This window comes from Fringilla coelebs (genome assembly GCF_963513975.1).
Source record: "Fringilla coelebs genome assembly, chromosome: Z".
Classification (NCBI taxonomy): domain Eukaryota; kingdom Metazoa; phylum Chordata; class Aves; order Passeriformes; family Fringillidae; genus Fringilla; species Fringilla coelebs.
In genome coordinates, this window is record NC_140031.1 from 66400931 (window position 1) to 66420213 (window position 19283).

General features: G+C 45.3%; 1 protein-coding gene across 1 annotated transcript in view; it reads right to left on the reverse strand.

The window, feature by feature from the left end:
- The window catches only part of PSD3 (pleckstrin and Sec7 domain containing 3), a gene marked incomplete at both ends in the record, with an annotated part of 105495 nt that overhangs the window by 43757 nt on the left and 42455 nt on the right, over positions 1-19283 (reverse strand). Inside the window, 3 exons of the mRNA XM_084224757.1 lie at positions 4750-4839; positions 8447-8505; positions 11270-11382. Of these exons, the coding sequence (XP_084080883.1) occupies positions 4750-4839; positions 8447-8505; positions 11270-11382 (262 nt within the window). The remainder of the gene's footprint in view (positions 1-4749; positions 4840-8446; positions 8506-11269; positions 11383-19283) is intronic.

A 19283-nucleotide genomic window follows, 5' to 3' on the forward strand; every position in this document is an offset into this window, starting at 1 on the left:
TGCAAAAAGAAAATATATTTGCATTTTAACAGGGCAGGAAGGTGTCAGGAATCTCTGTAATTCAAGGGACACAAAGCAATACACACCCCATCATAACCTGGTCTAATTCTCAGTTCTGCATAGGTATGCTTTAAATGGCTATTGCTCTTGAATAGGACAAATGACAACACCCAAAAAACTTCAAGCTGAAGGAAACAAAGGTTATCATGGCAGGAAGGTTCTCAGCAAGGATGGAGAAGAGTAAAGAGAAGCCAGGTGTTCCCTACAGTCACCTACAGTTCCCTATGGATCTGTGGCTCCTCTGAGAGCAAAAAAAAAGTATGCTTTCACAAACAACTGTTTAAAACAAGGATTAACAATTTAATCCTGCATTCCCTGACTTTTATACTGCCAGATTAGACTCTGTCTCCTAGCATCTGAAAGGGGCCTTCTCTAATGGATCTTCTATTTCATACAGATAAGAAATGGCCCAAAAATACTATTTCCAACAGAAGTACTTTGAAGAGAAAAAACTTTATTTTGTGGAAGAAACAAGGAGCCAGAGCTCTGTCTTATTCAGTGAAGCAAAGGCATTTGATCTTCTTCCTCCTCTGCCCACTGCTGCAGGGTGTTAGAGCAGTCAATGTGGTCCTCCTGGGGCCATCCTGGTATGCTGTCACACACTCTTATCTCCCCAACTTCATCAGGTTTCCCTCGAAGGTGGGAATTTCTTGCCCAAAAGCCATGAAATGGATGAAGTACAGAGACTGCTGATGAGAGCAATTAGGGTGCACACAGCAGTCCAATCAGTGTGAGTTCCTCTCCGTAAAGGGGAGCTGAGGCTGTGCAGGGAGAAGTTAGCCACCTGATGCTCATTCTCTCTGCTAAATACCTGAAATGATTGGAATGGATGAAGTAAGATGCCAGTAATTCTCTTTAAATTGAGTATTTGCTTTGGAGGGCTTTCAAAGGGAATTAAAAAAAAAAAAAAAAAGAGAGAGGGAGAGCGAGAGGAGGCAGAAAGACAGTGACAAAAACACCCCATAATTAAAGTGCAGGGAACTGAGAGCAACACGAGATAAACCCTACTTTGCAGCTTCTGTAGGAAATTGCATATCCCAGGAATCCTAATCAAGAATTCAGATCATTTAGGAAATTAAGAACGGGTTCTTCAGAAGAGTTCAGCACCAGCAACTCCAAGTTAATTTGGCCACTTCATTACAGTACTTCTGCAGGAGATAAGGATTACCCAAAAAACACCCTTTGAGAAAAAGCAGATCTTTTATGCAGGATTGGCATCTTATCTCGATCAGCAGTCACCTGAAAGGATGAGTCTAGCCAAGTGCAACCCAGGTACCTCAGCATGATGGAGGTTCCCAGATGGTATAACAGGTCAGAGAAGAGCTACTACCTCCTACCAAAAGACACACAGCCAGGTGTGACTTCCCCACTTCATGTCATGGGGCAGCACCACTACCAGTCAGCCCATGTCAGAGGTTGGGTGATGCCTGTGATTCCATGAATGAGGTGTGTTGGATGCTGTAAATGCAGAGGACATTTACTTACACAGGACAGGTGGTACTTTGCACACAGCCTAACAACAGAGTACCCCTCCCAGAACACAGTGCTAACAAAAGCAGGGATCCATGTCCTCAGTGATGCCTTCCTGCAGGCCCTCTGTGGACCACAGAAGACATTTTCTCTCCTTACATATGAAAGGCCTTGTTAATGCCACCTTCCTGGAGTGGACCACCCCACACCTTGTCTCAAGATGACAAGAGAAAAACATTGTGGCCAACACCATACCAGCACTTTATTTGTGGGGACCACACTGCCCTCAGGAATTTAAGCAAGAATGTATGGCCAAAATTAGGCTATTTCCAAGCAAATCTCCTCTTCATTCCAGAAAAATCTTGTGCAGCCCAGCTCTGAAGAAGGCTACAGTCACACAGTACAATTCCCTAGCATGTAATTGTGAGAATGATATCACTACAAAAGATTAAAGCTGGTGTGAGCATTTGAGAAAGAAACCACTCCTACGTTGTAATCATGAGGTTCTTGACACTGCCAAAATGTCCAGACTGATTTTGGTTTTTTTCCAAGGAGGGAGATCCTAGCAATGACTTCCCTTTCTACATATATATATGTGATGAATACATGAATACTACAAGCAGACCCCATGAGGAGAAGTGCACTTTTAATCACAGTTTGGTGTATTTGTCTTTATGAGTCCCAAGTGCAAAAGCAATCTCGGATCTGACTAAAGGAGCGAGGAAAAAGGCAATGAATCTTTGTGCAGATGCGTGTACAAAAGCAATGTTAAATGAACAAACAGCAGGACACAAGGTGAGCAAGATCACATTAGCATTTCTCATTTCTACTTTCAAGTCAGAGTGAAATAATCTGTTCTCAAAGCACAACTAGTGACACACAGAGAATCAGGTCACGAAGGCCTTGTGGTTTGCACCAAAAGCGTTCTCATTGTTGGAAAAAAAACGTAATAAAACACAGAGATAGCTCCCCCATGGAGGTTTAAGAAAGGAGTAACTTGATCCAATGTCCCAGGTTTTCTGAGGCTGATCACACAAAAATGTGTCCCTCCCCAAGTGTTGATGTCTGTCCTTTGATGTGCTATTTTCCTATCCAGATGAAACACCTAGTGACACACTCCAAACAGTGAAGGGATTGACTGAAGGCAATGTCTGACTGATGACTGTCAACCAGCTGTCCTGGATAGCACAAGCATTTGCATTTGCACCCCTGACTCTGAGAACTGGATCCACAATAAATGCTGCACAGAGCTTCATAAGCCTTGGATGAACACTCAGCTCTCCCAGCCTTCCTTCCCCTCCGCTACTGCTCAGCTTTACTCTGGGGCTCAGCAGAGTTGCAGAGCTTCATACAAGGGTGCAGCAGGGCCACGAGGAGAACACGGAGAGATTGCAGAGGCAGAAAAGCTCACTTGCTTCACCACAGGTCTGCGTAAGTCACCAGTGGATGCTCAGGACCTCACTCCTACAGGGACACACTGCCACCCTGTGGAAACCACTCTTCCTCTCCCAGGCAGCTGGGCAAGGATGCAGGGAGAAGGCTTGCAGCCTCACCCATGCTCAGTGGCTACACAGCTAATGCAGCAGCAAGCCACATGCATTTCGGTGCTGTGCTGAAGGAGGGTGCTGTGAATTTAATTTATTGAGACTAATGCAAAAACTAATTTCCGCTAATTCTTTGTTATCGCACATTTAGTGGCAGTATGGCTGCTGTGAACACAGTAGCACAATTACTTGTACTCACTCCACTCCCCCTCCACTAATAAATTAAAAAATAAAGGTCAGTTTATTAAATCTTCAGACAAGCCAGATGAGAAAACAAAGCTGGATGCCACCTCTGTCCCCAAGACATCAAGGCAGCACACAGAAAAGGGCGGAAAGCCTTAAGCAACATGGGACACCAACACCAAACTTCTTCCGTCTACATCCAAAAAATCCTGAGCCCTGGAATTTGCTTTGGGTGAAGAGTCAGACATCCCTAGCATCAGCAGGTGTGCACTAAACATGAAGGTACAGCACCAACTGCATAATTCTGTCAGGAGGAAAACAAACAGCAGGTGAGCACCATTGGAAGTCTCTTGTCAGTACACTCAGGTTATTTAAACACAATCTGGAGATCTATTTATTCAGTAAGGGCTGTAATTAGCCTGCAAATTAATCTCAACACATCCCTCTAAGGCAAACAGAGAAATGAGATTCCTTTGGGGGAAAAAGTAATTTAAATGTGGCTGCTGACAGATATACAGATTCAAAAATTAAAGACATTAAATCTAAAATTTAATATTTCCTATTGCATATTAAGAACTGAAGCAGGAGGGTCCAACAAAAATCTCCCTGAAGAAGATTAAGAAAATGAAGAAATTACCAGTAGTAGAAGACAAATTCTGCTGCTTTAACTACACAGGCACATCTGTATTTCTCAATGATTCTGACACAAAACTCACACAAGAGATGGCAACTCATTTGGTTGGCTTCAACAGGCATTGGGTCAGCTCTCAGATGTGGCAGCCTCTTATTTTTATTTCCATTACAAAAAAATAAATAAATAATGAACTCCAGAGTATGCACACCTGTCTTCATTAAACAAAGTGCTGTTTCATGCTAGCAATCAGACAAAAAAGAGGCAAAACATTCTCGTTATTACTGACAAGAAAACAAGGTTTGTCCTGCTCAGCTTCTTCCCCCATTCATCAGATTTAACTCCTAGCACAAACTTAATGAACAAAAGCTGAAGCAATGCAGCCTGTGCCAGACAGCACATTATAATCTGAAATTACATCTCCAGCTCTAATGTGAATACCCCAAAGCACCTTTGATGAAAAAACACACACGCCTTCCAGATTGTACACAGAGATCAGGCTTAGCCTTTAATGTATTCACATTCAGAGCCAACTGGCTGCTTCTGTCTGCTGTAATCAGGAGACAGCACTCTGGGTTGGCATGACCACAGGAGTTTACAAAGCACACAGCTCTGGGGCAAGACCTGCCACAGCTCAGTTTCACCTCTCTGTGCTGCAGAGAGTCTCCTTCACTATCGAGTGAAGGTAAGAGGGAAAACAAGAGAATAAACATTATATATATTATGTATGTTCTGGGAGGAGAAATGTGCCCATCACTTGTCATGTTTGACAATTAGGATTCAGAAAATGCAAGACGGGTGTTTTGTTTCAAACCATCTTTCAATAGAAATGAAACCCACGTTCTGCAGTTAATTCCTTACCTTCAAGAGCCCTCTCGGGAAGTCTTTGCCATCATTCATCCCCTGGAGGTTAGCAACGAACTCTTGACAGGTCATCTTTTTCCCAATGTTCTGAAAGGAGTGTCAGAGAAACACAACATCATATTCCTGCTGCTTTCCATAATGACAGGAACAAGCATCATCAGATTAAATGCATCTTTCTGCTCTCCTTTAAGCCCAAGCCAGGCAGCACTAAGAATGCATTCATGAGATTACTCATAGATGAGCATCCTTGTATGCATATAGCTAGAAAAGGGAAAGTACTTTTGCAACCCAAGGCCCACATACACCCCCCCAAAAAAACCCCACCTTAATACTGGGGGTAATGAAGAGGACAATGAAGATCATCTCTGGTATTTGCACTATTTGCATGGTGCCTTATATCCCCATGTCTCCAGAAGCTCTATGAGTCTCTGACGGAATAGCTCTACTTAAATCTGCTGTGGGGCACCAGAAAACATGCAACTGAGGCCCTTTCTAGACCCTTCTCTTATAATTTCAAATGCCTCCTTTCAGTGGCAACTATTGTGACTTGGAGTGTGATGTCCAGGCATGGCCATTACCTTTTCTGATTCACGAGCTGAAGCTGCTTTGACATTTCCATAGGCTTGCTCTCTTTTCTCTCTTCCAGTCGAAGTCTCAGACTGAAAGTTGCCCAAATAAGCCAAAAACACAAAGGAACAGTTTGGCTGTCCCTACATGTCTGTGTAGGAGCTGAACTACATCCAGAAGTTTGAGGCTGCCCTAAACTACTCTTGAATCCCTGCCTCTATCACCCCTCAGAGAAAGCATCTGTACTCAGTCCCCCAGGTGCTAGAAGGCCTCTGCTTAGCATGCGGGGAGCCTCGTGAACAGGCAACAATTACAACACTGCATTGATGAAAAAGGACACCAAAGATATCTGAGGGAAGAAAAGCAGCCTGAGATGAGCTGTGAAACACAGTATACAGAGAGGGGAAAATAGGGCTCTGTGACAGTCATGGTATCTTTGAGGATAGCACCACTGTCAGTCGGGAGATGGAAGTGAAGACTTTTCCACTGTCAGGGCAAGTTTTGTCTGTAGAAATACAGCAGAAGAGCTCTGTGTGAGCATTGTCTTTGGCTAGGAGCAGGGGCTCAAACTAACACAAGACTGGTGCCCTTAGCTGCTAATACAGGCCATTCGATGTTATGAATTACATGACAGTTTAAAGTCCTCTATTATCCTCTATTTCCCTTCCATAATGTTTGATCAGGAAAACCACCAAATCTTCCCATCAGCCTCACCTTGCCAATAAGGAACATCCCATAGCCTGCAGCCAGCACAAACCCACAGAAAGAAGGCAAGCAGTAACCCTGGAACAATACCTGTCTTCCCACAAAAGGATGGCTCCTGACAACACAGATAGGCTGTAACTCTGGTTGCAAAGCTTATAGAACACAACTTCTAACTTCAGTTTTCAGATGCATGCTGGAGCTGGTCTAGTACACTTACAAGTGCTTTCCTTTCTCCCTGAAACTTCAGCCTACTTCTATTTGTTTCCTCCAAGCAGCAGCTGGCAGCTTCCCCACACTGACCAAAGCCAGCATTGCAGACAAAGGGCTGTTTTGCTGCAAGATCAAAGCTAACATCTCCATATAGTGCGAGAGAGGTTCCAGAAGATGTGCCTGATGTTCTAAAGATACCTCAAAACTCTCTAGCACCAATGTGGGTGATGACCTCTGTGCAGAGAAGCAAGCATGCATTTCCAAGACACACCTAGCAAAAACCGTTTGGTTACAAACAGAAGTGTGGCAAGACAGGGAACATAAAGGGGATTAAGTGAGAGTTTGTCTACAGGAGTTAAAGGCAAGTGTGAACTGAAGGCAGAGCAGCTGCATTACAGCCCCACAAACAGTGGAGCTGACTGTGAAATAGATATGTCTGTGCTTATGATCAGTATGTCAGTAACAAATAGAGCACAGTGTATAGACAAGCCCTGTGACTCATTTGCTTCCTGCTCTAGCAGAATCCTGGTAAGGATGGGGTAAAGCATTATCTTTGTTAGGAAACAGGCAATTAGGCATATCTGCAAGGGCTGCATTCCAAATCAAAAATACCAAACTTACCACCTATGTGGAAAAATGCAAAGCAGTAAGAGGAAGACCAAAATTCAGAGGAAATCAGAGGGGTTTGAGGGAACACAATGACACACCCATGGACATAATACACGCAGGAGTCTGGCAAATGCTACAGCTGCATATACATAACAACACACTGTCAACTGCTAGTGGGCTAAGTCTCCAAAGTAACACACCGCAACAACCAGAGTCAGTAGTAGCAATGATGGATCAGAGCCAGATTGTTTATTCCAGTACCTACTGAAGACAGTACAGCTCACTAAAGCAGGGAGCAATCAAAATTACTGTCAGGCTAATGCATGACCATTAATTGGTCTCCCTCCCTGGAATGTGAGGCCAGGCAGACTGTAAAGCAGGAGTCCCAGGCTGCTCACCACTCTGGGGAGTGGGATACCTGTGCAGAAATACTCAAGGTGTCCTCAAGAGAAGCCATGTGTGCTAAGAGACAAACTGCAGCACATTCCTATATGCCCCGCATCCAGTCCTTCAGTAAGGAAAGCTAAGCCTTCAGAAAAAAAAATTCTTCACAACTCCCTACCCGCTCCTGTTTCCACAACCTGCAAACAAAGGCATTCAATTAATGGGAGGTGGGTCTCAGAACTCCTTGTGAACACTCAAGTCTTGGTTTTATTACCTGCACCGCCACAGGGGTTAAGTAGCCTGTTGAGACAGACCCAGGATGCTTCCACGTCCTACTGCCCAATCCAACACCCTTGATACATAAGAGTTCCCGACAGGCATCCTCCTGGGAGAGCCCTTGCAAGTGCAATGGAGGACAAGAGAGGAGCCTCAGAGCCGCTTGGCTTAAGCCACTGCTTTTGCATACTATAATGCCATGCTCCCTGTGTTTTTACACACTCCATCCTAACTAGAGGGCAGAGGAAGCCTCCCATCAGCATGGGAATACCTTGCATAGCTGGTGTATTGCACCATTTGTGCTGAAATACCCATCCTAAGGCTGCTGGCACCCTGCAGCAGGGTAACTAAGAGAACTCAAACCAGAATACTATTTCACTCAGGCAGGCAGTGGGGAGAGGTGTGCAGTAAAGGAACACAGGGCTCCCACTCAGCATGCTCACATCCTCCCTCCATTCTCCTGGTTTTGAGTACACCCATCATTTGTCTGTGCAAAACTCTGCTTCCACCCGATCTGCTGCCTGCAAATGAATGCCTGCAAACATCACCTTCCCTTTGTGTTGTGACCTTCCCAAAAGGTTGTCTTCACTTCCCATCTCTATTCTGCCTTCCCACATGTTTGTACATACTACAAAGGAGAAGCCAATCCCAAGCACAGCTTCCCGGTCAGGGCCTGCAGCAGGAAGGATGGTAAGCACGCCAGAAAGACGGCCCTAAGGTCAGGGAGTGTGCTCAGACATTATGGCAACGCCAGGCACAATGCCAGCTCACACATGACTGATCAAGGCATGCTGGAAAGGCCTGCCTGGGAGTGCAGCCTTCTCACTGTTTGCTGTCTGCGGGGGCTTCAGAAGAAGGCCACCAGCAGAGGGGCTGCCACAAGACTACCTAGTCCCAGCATGGTGTGGATAGGAGCAGTCTACACAAAGCTGCGCATACTCACATGGCCATGGAGGTCTGTGTTCAGCAGCATCATGGCACACGTGAGACAGTGAACTCCATCTGCAGAAAGAGAAATAACCAGAGTCATGTGCAAAACCACATCTGGACCTTTAAGAAGCTGAAACTGAGACTCATGGATTAATTGAGTCTGTTCCCTTCTTAAGAATCTGTTTTATCATGAAATATACATAATTAAATAAATGAACAATGAGGTCATCACACAGCTGTCAAACCACAACAGTCTTTCTTTCATCTTTTAGTAACTGTCAAAACTGTCTTGCAGCACCCATGGATGCAGCAAGCAAGACAGGAAATCATGCTATCACTCTTAGCTTGCTAATACCAATATTACAGTCTGAATCAACACCTCCTTCTTCATTTACTTCAGTGCAGAACGGGAAAAGTAAAATACATTTTGTTCTTTTGTAAGGAGTGGGCGCAGCAGGGTATCCTGGTTTTCTCCCCCTCTGGCTTAGTCCTCATTCAGAGCTCAATTAGACCTAATTTTGGAGAAGAACAGTCAGTTACTTGTGCTGCCTTGGCTCCATGTTGGTAGAGAGCACTCCAGAGGGGCTTCTAAGTTGGTCCTGTGGCCAACACCCTCAGCAATAAGCTAGATTCATAGAACCACAGAATAAAGCTGGAGGACTGAGAGACTGAAGAAAATTATTACTGGTTCAAAATAACTGAAATGTGTGTGTAGGGGGAGCAGCTCTGCAGAAAATGGGATGGTGCACTGCTCCACAACCCACTCTCTGGACCCTTTAGATCAGAACTGCCACTAATCACTGGCACACTGAAAGCAATGCCCCACAATCTACCCCGGAGCCCCAGTCAAGCCTTGGGGTGACCAGATGACTGGAAGTGCCCCCAGGGGTTTCTTGCCACAGGAAGCCAGAGCAGACCCCAGGACATATGGTTGTGTCCCTATTGTCTCTGGATAGCTGAAATCACACTAGGATCCGGGGCAGTAGCTGTATCTTGTTTTTGGCTCTTTCTTTTTGTATATTTTTCCTCTTTTCTACTCCTAATTTCCATTTTCTGAAATACGGGTAATTAAGATTGGATGAGTAAAGTTTACTAAGTCAATGCTCTGTGAAATGCTTTATTTTGATTGAATGTTTGTTTTAAATTCCTGATTTTCTAAGATTTGGTAGGAAAGTCTGGTTGTGAACATTCTGGGAACTTTTGTAAAGTTCTTCTTTGTGCCCAACTCAGGAAAAAGCAGTAGTAATTTAAGCCCTTTCTGAATAACCTTTCCAAGCAAGTTTAGAAGGCGCCCTACAAGGATCATGGAGTTCATCTCCTGGCTCTGCACAGGACATCCCTACGAATCACACCATGTGCTTGAGAGCATTGTCCAAACACTTGTTGAGATTTGTCAGGCTGGTGCTGTGATCACTTCCCTGGGGAGTCTGTTACAGTGCTCAACCACCCACCAGGACAAGAACCTCTTGCTGATGTCCAACCTAAACCTCTGCTGACACAACTTTTCCCTCAGGTACTGTCACCACAGAGAAGAGATCAGTGCCTGCCCCTCCCCCTCCCCTCATGAGGGAGCTGCAGACGGCAATGAGGTCTCTCCTCAGTCTCCTCTTCTCCAGACACTGCAAATTATGTGATCTCACTGCTCCTCATCTGGCTTCCCCTCTAGACCTTTCTCCATCTTCATATCCTTTTTCAGAATACTCTCTGATAGATTTGTATCTTTCTTATGTTGTGGTGCCCAAACTGCATACACTACTAAGATCCTGGGTTAAGTGTGCAGGATTTAAATGCTTATTTGGGGTCCAAAGGCGCAATATCCCTCTTGCAGTCTTAACTAGAATAAGGCAGCCGCATCAACAGGCAAGTCATTATTTCACTCTGGTCATGATGCACTTGCTCTATCTGACTGCCTACAGTGTCTTGAAATAAGAAAGGCAATAGGCAGAGTACAGAGACAGCACAGGAGCAGATCCTGTCTTACTCCTGACTTTTTTCCCTCCCCTGCACGACAGCCAGTAAAGCTGAAGATGTGCCAAGTGCCTAAACATTATCTCACTGCAACAAGGGTAGGTCACAAAGCAAGGGGTAAGGAGGCACAGTGGTACCTCTAACTGTAGCATCTCTTTCTCACACTCTAAACTTAAAGTATAGCTAAACCAATGATTGCCTTCTTTTTCAACCTCCTCCTTCAGTGTGTGATCAGCATGTGCTGCAATCACAGGGCCACAAGGCTCTGCCAGCATGTCTGGCTGAACATAGCAGTTATGCCAACAGACAGTTTGTCCTCTTCTGCAATCCTAGTTTTCTCAGGTTTGATCTATGTGCTTGTTTGTTTCCATCATTTATTTCCAAACTGACTGAAAACATTGGCAAGGAGAAGCACTCTGACTGATGTTAGCTAGTCGAGATGAAACCATGCCAGTGTCTAGATACAGCACCCAAAATTCACCCCCACAACTGGCAAGAACTGGCATGCCTGATGCCAGTGCATGCAGATACAAGCGCTGAATGGAGCATGGAAAGCAAACAACCTCTCTCTCACCTGACACGGGACCTATTCTTGTCCACATGAGTGCAGCTGGAGTACAAGCACCCACACACCGAAGCCAGCAAGACCAGAAACTACAACTGAGGACAAATCTGGAGGTGCCACAACTGAGGATTTATACTGAGGACCTATTTATATTTAATATCTTTCGTGCCGAGGGTTTCAATGCTTACCAGAGAGAGTCTCTAAAGTGTGGCACAGTGACTACACAGCTTCATTTTCCAGGCATACACCATATGTGGGTAAAGACAGTATCAAAAACAGTATCAGGATCATAAACAAAGTTACCTTGAGAAGAAATGGCGTTTGGGTTGCACTGGTAGTATCTGCTGGAGAAGTGGATTAAAACTCTCTCTCGCTCCTGAGTTTCCCCAATAAGTGAAAAGGCTTTAAAGAAACTCCTAAAAGAGCAGTGGAAAAATAAGTGAAATTAAGGTAATAAATCTCTTTTTGCTTCACACAGTGCACAGAGCAAAGCACACATCACAGCAAGAAGTACATAAGCACACATTCAGTTCCAAGGAGCCTTTCTAGGAAATTGGGCTATCATTCTGAGTGCAGTTAACTCCAACATTTTAGTAAATGAAAGAAGGTTTAAATTACCATTGGTCTCAGCCACTGAATATACAAAATAAGTAATTTCACTATTTGAAAGAGCTGTTCTTACTTTTAATTTTTTTTCCTATGGGCAAGGAATTGTAACACGTGTTTTTTATGCATGATAAGATATCCAGGATGTTCCTTATTCTCTTCTAATTGCCCACCATCCCTGCACCTTTTAACTTTACTGTAAGTACTGCTCTCCAAATCAGAAAAGCTACTCCGGGTGGTGAAGTCAAGCAAGTGGACAGCACTCACCGCTAACACTGAATGTGTGCTCACTTATCAGAATGGCCAGGACCACATCAGATGGGGAGGAGTGTGACTACTTGGACCTGCAGAAAATAACTGAGCAAAAGGGCAGAAGACTTACAACATCTTCCACTGAGCTTCAACAACAGGAGGAGTAACTTGGCCCTCCAGAGGTTCTAGCTCATGAGAGCCCAGGGTGCAGGGCTGGTGCACACCTGGGCACTGACAGGATATAGCCAGCAAGCCTGTGCAGAGAGGTGGGGAGGACACACATCTTTCACTTCTATTCTCTTTCACTTCTATCCTACTTGACCACACCTCCTCTTAACCACGTTGCTGTTCTTCCCACATAGAAAAATGCATCTCACAGCCAAAGATGACCTTCTATATTCATTTATCAGGATGCTTTTAAGAAAATACTGAAAACACAAAACTTCTGGATCTGAAGTAAGAAGACATACAGAATAACCATCTAACAGACAATTTTTAAACATCCCATTAGAAACTAACACCAGATCTGAGAGGAATGGAATATATTGCTGAAACATTCACATCTATCTAGTCTGGGTGCACAAACTTTAATTTTTTTCTCTCCGATGTAAGGTCAGAGACAGGCTGTACTTGCAACAATCTCACACCCACACAGAGTGTGATCTGCATGGTAATAACTTAATTTCACATGTAATGTATTGCAAATAATCCAGTTCACAAGTAGATATAAGTGAACCATGACAGGGTTTCTCTGTTGTTCCTACTTTGTGCTCCTGTCCTGATTCTGGCCAGGACAGAGTTAATTTTTAATATAAGGGCTGATGTTACTTCTGATCCTCTTGAAGGGACCTCCAGCTCATATTTACAAGAAGTGAGCAACATGTACTATCACTAGAACTACAGAGGTCCCAGCCTGGTAGAAGAAAGAGCCAATCAGATCTACTGGACGGTGTGGATCCAGTGCTCTGGCATATCAGACACACAAGAGTATAAGGCTTTAGCTCACACTGGCACATGATGTACCCTGATGCCACCAAGATATGTGGGGACAGAATCCATCTCTTTCTGGGGTCCCAAAGGGATCCCAAAAGCTGACTGCACTGGAAGGTGGAGAGAAACGAATGGCAGAAACACCGCACTGTGACTGGCCCTGAGGCCCTGCGCATCCTTAGCACAGGTTACCCCAAGAGGGGATATTTCAAGGACCCAAAAAGGCATTGTTAGGATTTCTGGGATGGCTGTTGTGGAGACAGAAGAAATGAGACAGCTGAACACCTAGCCTGGTCTCTCAGAGGAACTCTCTGTTTAGGGACTGCTGAGGGTCGAAGAACAACGGAGGGTCGAAGAACAAGATACAATTGCTACCCCATCCCTACTGCACCATCGACAATACTTCACCACCTGGGACTCTTGACCCCCATCCATGAGATGATCAAACTGGAGAGCCAGGTAGTAGTCAGAAAGACTTGTTAACCCTTTAACAGTCCTATATGGTTGGTCAGTGTGTAAGCCCAGGGACCAACAGATTATCATGGCTTGAATAAAGTCACACCACCACTGAGTGCCACTGCGCCCTACATGCTGGGACTTCAGTATGAGCTGGAGTCCAAAGCAGTGAAGTGGCGCCACCATCAACACTGCTAACATGCTGCTCTCCATTCCTTTAGCAGCAGGGTGCAGGCCTCAGTTTTTTATCTGGAGGGGTGTGACATCCACCGGGAACTGACTTCCCCAAGGGTGGAAACAGAACCCATTATTTAACCTGGACTAATCCAGACTGCACTGGAAAAGGATGTAATGAAAAGGGTGAGGTCGTAGAATACTTGCAATATACTGACAACATGATCATGCAGGACAACACAGCAGGAGTTTTGAGAAAGGGGAGAAGACAATCCAAATCCTCCTGAAGGCTGGTTTTGCACCATGGTGAATTAAGATCAAGAGACCTGCCCAGAAAACTCAGTTTTTAGGAGTAAAATGGAAAGATGGATGTCATCAGATTCCAATGGACAGGGTCACTGGAACAGCAACTATGTCCCCACCAATCATCAAGAAGGAAACACAGGTTTTCCTAGGCACTGTGCATTTTTGAAGGATGCATACTTCAGATTACAGTCAGATTTTAAAACCTCTCTATCAAGTGATACCAAAGAAAAAGGATTTCAAGCAGGGTCCTGAAAAATAATAATACTGAACAAATTAAACAGGAGATTGCTCATGCAGTAGCCAGTCAGAACACTACAAGACATAAAAAATATGCTCCACAGTGCAGCTGGGAAGAACGATCCTTCCCAGGAGTCGCTGGCAAAAGGTTACATGTGGAGCTTCGACAATGACACCTGGTGTTCCAGAGTTGGGAATACAAATATTCCAACATACAAAGAATCTGAGACCAGCTACACCTCCACTGAAGCAGAGACACTGGCAACTTATGAAGGGGTTGGAGCTGCCTCAGAAGTGATTGGCACCAAGGCACAGCCCCTCCTGGTGCCCCAGCTGCCAGCACTGGGCTGAAAATTCAAAGAGAAAGTCCCTGCAACACATCATGCCACTGTGGAGTAACTGGATTACTCTGATCACACAGCAAGCTTGAATAGGAAACTCCAATGACCCAGGGATCTTGGAAGTCATCACTAATTGGCCTGAAGCTGAAAATTTCAGACTACCATGATCATCATCAGAGGACACATGCTGAGGAGGCCCCACCATACAATCAGCTACCTATAAATGAAAAGGAATACGATCTCTTTATTAAAAGTTCCTCCTGTACCACAGGTACAAATCAAAAACAGAAAGCAGCCGTAGACAGTCCTACATGATGAGTCACAGAAGCTACTGAAGGACAAGGTGGATCAAGTCAGGTCACAGAGCTGAAAGCTATCCAGCTGGCTTTAGGTATCACTGAACAAGAGAAATGGCCAGCAATCTACCTCTACACTGACTCATGGATAGTGGCACACGCTGTGTTGGGGTGGCAGGACTGACAGAAAAAGGCCAATTGGCAGTAGAGATGGAAACCCATCTGGGCTGATGAATCCTGGCAAGAAATCACTGCCCTGGTAGAGAAGCTGGCTCTAGAAGAACATAATGAGATGCACATCTGCCCAAGAGTCAGGCTGCCGAAGAACATCACAACGATGGAGAGGTGGGTCAGGCCACCAAGATTAAAGCGGCTTGGGTTAATCCGGACTGGCAATGTAAGAGCCAATTAATTCTGGCTCAGTGGGCTCAAGATGCCTCAGGTCATCACAGAAGAGACACAACATACATGTGGGCTTGTGATCAAGGGGCAAACTTAACCATGGACAATGCCTCTCAGTTACCATAACTGTGAAACATGCGCTGTGATCGAGCAGGCCAAGCAGGTAAGGCCTCCCTGGTAGGGTGGGTACAGATGGTTGAAACACAAATATGGAGCAGCCTGGCAAATTGGTTACATCACACTGCTGCAAACCCACCAAGGCAAGCGACTCAAGTGCTTACAATGGTGGAAACAACCACTTTGTGTCTGGAAACGAAGCCTCTGCCTCACACCTCATGGACCTCGAGATGCAACTTCTGCAGCAACATGGCACCCCAGAAAGAGCCGAGTTGGACTAATGGGACTCATTTCAAAAGGAGCCCCACAGACACATGGGCCAGAGGGCACAGGACTGTGTGGGTATAAACATTGCCTATTATGCACCAGCCTCTGAGAAAACTGAACAGTACAATGGACTGTTAAAAATGACATTGAAAGCAATGGGCAGCGGCACCTTCAAACATGGGGATCTGCATTTAGCAAAGGCCAACTTGCTAGTTAAAACAAGAGGCTCTACCAATCAAGCTGGTCCTGCCCAATTAAAATTATTATGCACTGTAGCAGGGGATGAAGATCCTGTCGTACAAAGGAGAAATGTGTTAGGGAACATGGTCAGGATTGGTCCCACCTTTTTGCAAAGGCAAATCCATTCATGGGATTGGTTTTGCTCAAGGACCTGATGGCACTTGATGGGTAATGCAGAGGGACAAGGAAACATGAGGCATACCCTAAGGGAATTCAATTTTTGGGTGAGAACGGTCTGTAATGTTCAATTGTACAATACTGTTTGCTGAATGGCACTGCCACTGTATGTTGTAACTACTATGGAGAATGAATACGGACTGTTCCAGATATACCAGTCACGAGCTCCTGACGCAGACTGCAACCAGGTGAAAGCAAGCAGCCCTCCCACCCTGGAAGACATCTAGAACAGACAGAACCCACAGTGATGGACTAAAGGAACTCAACATACATGTTGAAAGGACAGCCACTGACTATGGAAATTATATTCATGCTTGCATTTATACATACACACACAGACAGACAGACAGACAGACACACACACACACACACATATATATATGTAGATGGGAGGTATACGACCTGGACATGATATAGATGGTATAGCGTAAGAGAAGGAAAACATTCTGATTCTGGCCAGGACAGTTAACTTTTGCAGTAGCCAGGAGGAGCATGCCTAGAAGCCTGATGCTATTCTGTACAACTACAGACACAGGTTGTGGGAGGGGGAGGCATCCGTTCTGGTCAGGTAACATGGTGGAGCAGTCAGGGTATTGCTGGTTTCCACATGGTGAGAGATTGCATGTGATTCTTGTACACTCTGTTATTTATATTGTCGCCCTTACTCTTGGTTTTCTTGTTTCATTTACTGTTTCCAGTAAATTGTTGCTATCTCAACCCCTGATCTTTGCCTTTTGTGCCTCCAGTTCTCCTCTACAGATGCCCCATAGAGAGGGGGAGGGGGAAGGGAGCAAGTGGTGCATGTTTTGGAGTGTTTCAGTGGGAACATTAAATTGGGGAATACTGTTCCTAAATTCACAACAGCTCCCAAGGCACATTTTGAGAATTAGCCATCTTTCTGTCTCCAAACCCCAGTCTGGGCTCATTCCAGCCCATGCCAGGTACCACTGACCTATACCTTCTCCTCCTCTGCAGCACATTTACACCCTTGGAAGATAACTTGGAGAGGAAACTGATGAAAGTATATTTGGTAAATAAACAAGGCAGTTTCCTCACACTCAGAGCACAATGCTACAGCCAAGGGCCACAGGGATGAGTTTCTGCCCACCAGAGAACATAGAATAAATACACTGAGCTGGAAGGCACCCAACAAGGATCATTAAGTCCAACTCCTGGCTCTGCACAGAACACCCCTAAGAATCACACCATGTGCTTGAAAGTGCTGTCCAAACTCTTCCTGAACTCTGTCAGGCTTGGTGCTGTGACCACTTCCTTGGGGAAGCCTGTTCCAGTGCCCAATCCCGTGCTGTGTGAAACTAAGCATCCCCTGACGTAACTTTAAGCCATTACCTCGCATCCTGTGACAGGTCACCACAGAGATCAGTGAGAAAGTTGTAGACTGCAATGAGGTCTCCCTTCAGTCTCTTCTAGGCTGAACAAACCAAGGAACCTCAGCCACTTCTTTGGCTTCCCCTCCAGGCCCTTCAACATATTTGTAGCCCTTTTCTGGACATCTCCTTGTAGCTTCATATGTTTCTTATATTGAAGGGACCAGAACTGCCCCCAGCACTTGAGGTGATGCTGCTCCAGTGCAGAGCAGACTGGGACAATCCCCTCTCTTGCCTGGCTGCTGATGCTGTGCCTGATGCACCCCAGGACAGAGATGACCCTCCTGGCTGCCAGGGCACTGCTCACTCTCATTCAACTTGCCCTCCATAAGGATTCTCTGGTCCTTTTCCACTGTGCTGCACTCCAGCAGCTCATTTCCCAGTCTGTTCCAGGTGCAGAATCCAGCACTTGCCCTTGTTAAATTTCACGAAATTGGTAGTTCCCCAGACCTATTGTTCATCAAAGTTTCCCTGAAGGACCCCTGTTCCTCTGAGGGAGCTGATAGCTCCTACCAGTAAAGTATCATCAATCTTACTTATTATATGTTCAAGTCCTGTGTCCAAGTCATTTATGAAGATGTTGAAGACCACAGGGCAAAGAATGGAGCCCTGTGGAACTCCAGGTCACACCAGTCTGATGTCACCGCATTCACTGTAGCCCTTTGTGCCTGACCCATGAGCCAGCTGCTCACCCATCACATGATGTGTTTATCCAGCTGTGGGCTGGACATTTTCTCCAGAAGGGTCCTGAGAGAGACAGTATTGAAAGCTTTACAGAAATCCAAAAAGATCACATCAAATGGCTTCCCTCGATCATCTAAGTGGGTCACCTTGTCTTAAAAGGAAATTTGGTTGGATAAACAGGACTTTTTCCTCATGAAGCCATGCTGGTTGTGACCAATCACTGCATTGCTTTTCAGGTATTTTTCAATACCTCCCAGAATAATTTTCTACATTATTTTACTAGGCACTGAACTGAGACTGACAGGCCTATAGTTTCCAGGGTCATCCTTCTTGCCCTTCTTGAACGTTAGACAGTTTCCAGTCAAATGGGACCTCTTTGGATCATTCAAGACCATTTCAAAATCATTAAGAGAAACTTCACAATGGCATCAACCAGTTCTTTGAGTATTTCTGGATAAATCCCATGTGGCCCCATAGACTCATGAGATGCAGATGGAGCAACAGATCCCACACAGGTTCAGGGTCAGCTGGGAGTTTATCGTTCTCACAGCCATGGTCCCTCAATGCACTGAGCCATTCTGCATTGCCTTTCTCTATTGACTTATTTAAAAAAAAATATATTTTTGTTGTCTCACACAAATACTAGCAATGTTCAACTCTAGCGGAACTTTGTCAGCTGGAATTTTCTCTCTACAGCAGTGAGCAGCAAATTTGTATTCTTCCCACATCACGCTACCTTTCTCCCATTGGAGGAACACCTTTTTTTATGTTAGCTCCAGAAGATCCATGGTCATTCAAGTCAGCCTTCTGCCTTGTCTGGATTTGCCTGCCCTGTGCCCTTAGGAGGTGGTGACCAGCAATGATGGATCCCAGCACCTTATGAAGCATTTTCCCAGGGAACCTTACTAACTAGCTCCCTGAGCAGCCTTAAGTCTGCTCTCCCCATGTCCAGGGTTGGACTCCAGAATGCACACTGAGAGAAGCCAGAGCAGCATGACATTCCCTCCTGTCATCCTGTAGAGGCTGCAAGAGATGCACTCAGGAGGTATACATGGGTAATGTGAATCCAGGGAGTGGACTGTGAAGGAACAACCTTCCCAGGCCTCAGACTTGTCACTGATGCTGCACAACAGCCTCCCACAGCTGGGAGGTAGCAGAGATCTCAGCAGCTGCCCCCAAAATGCTCAATAAACAGCTTGTCAATGAGCCAGCAACAACAACACTGTTTCCTCTCACTCTCTGCCAAGCGTGAGGTAGCATGCCTCAGTTTCCTCAGGCTTTGGAAGGATTCTTTGTCCCCAGGTGCTGCTGCATGCTTAGGGCATGTAGCTGGCAACTACTGTAGCTACTCTTGAAACCTCAACATCCCCTTGACTTGTTTAAG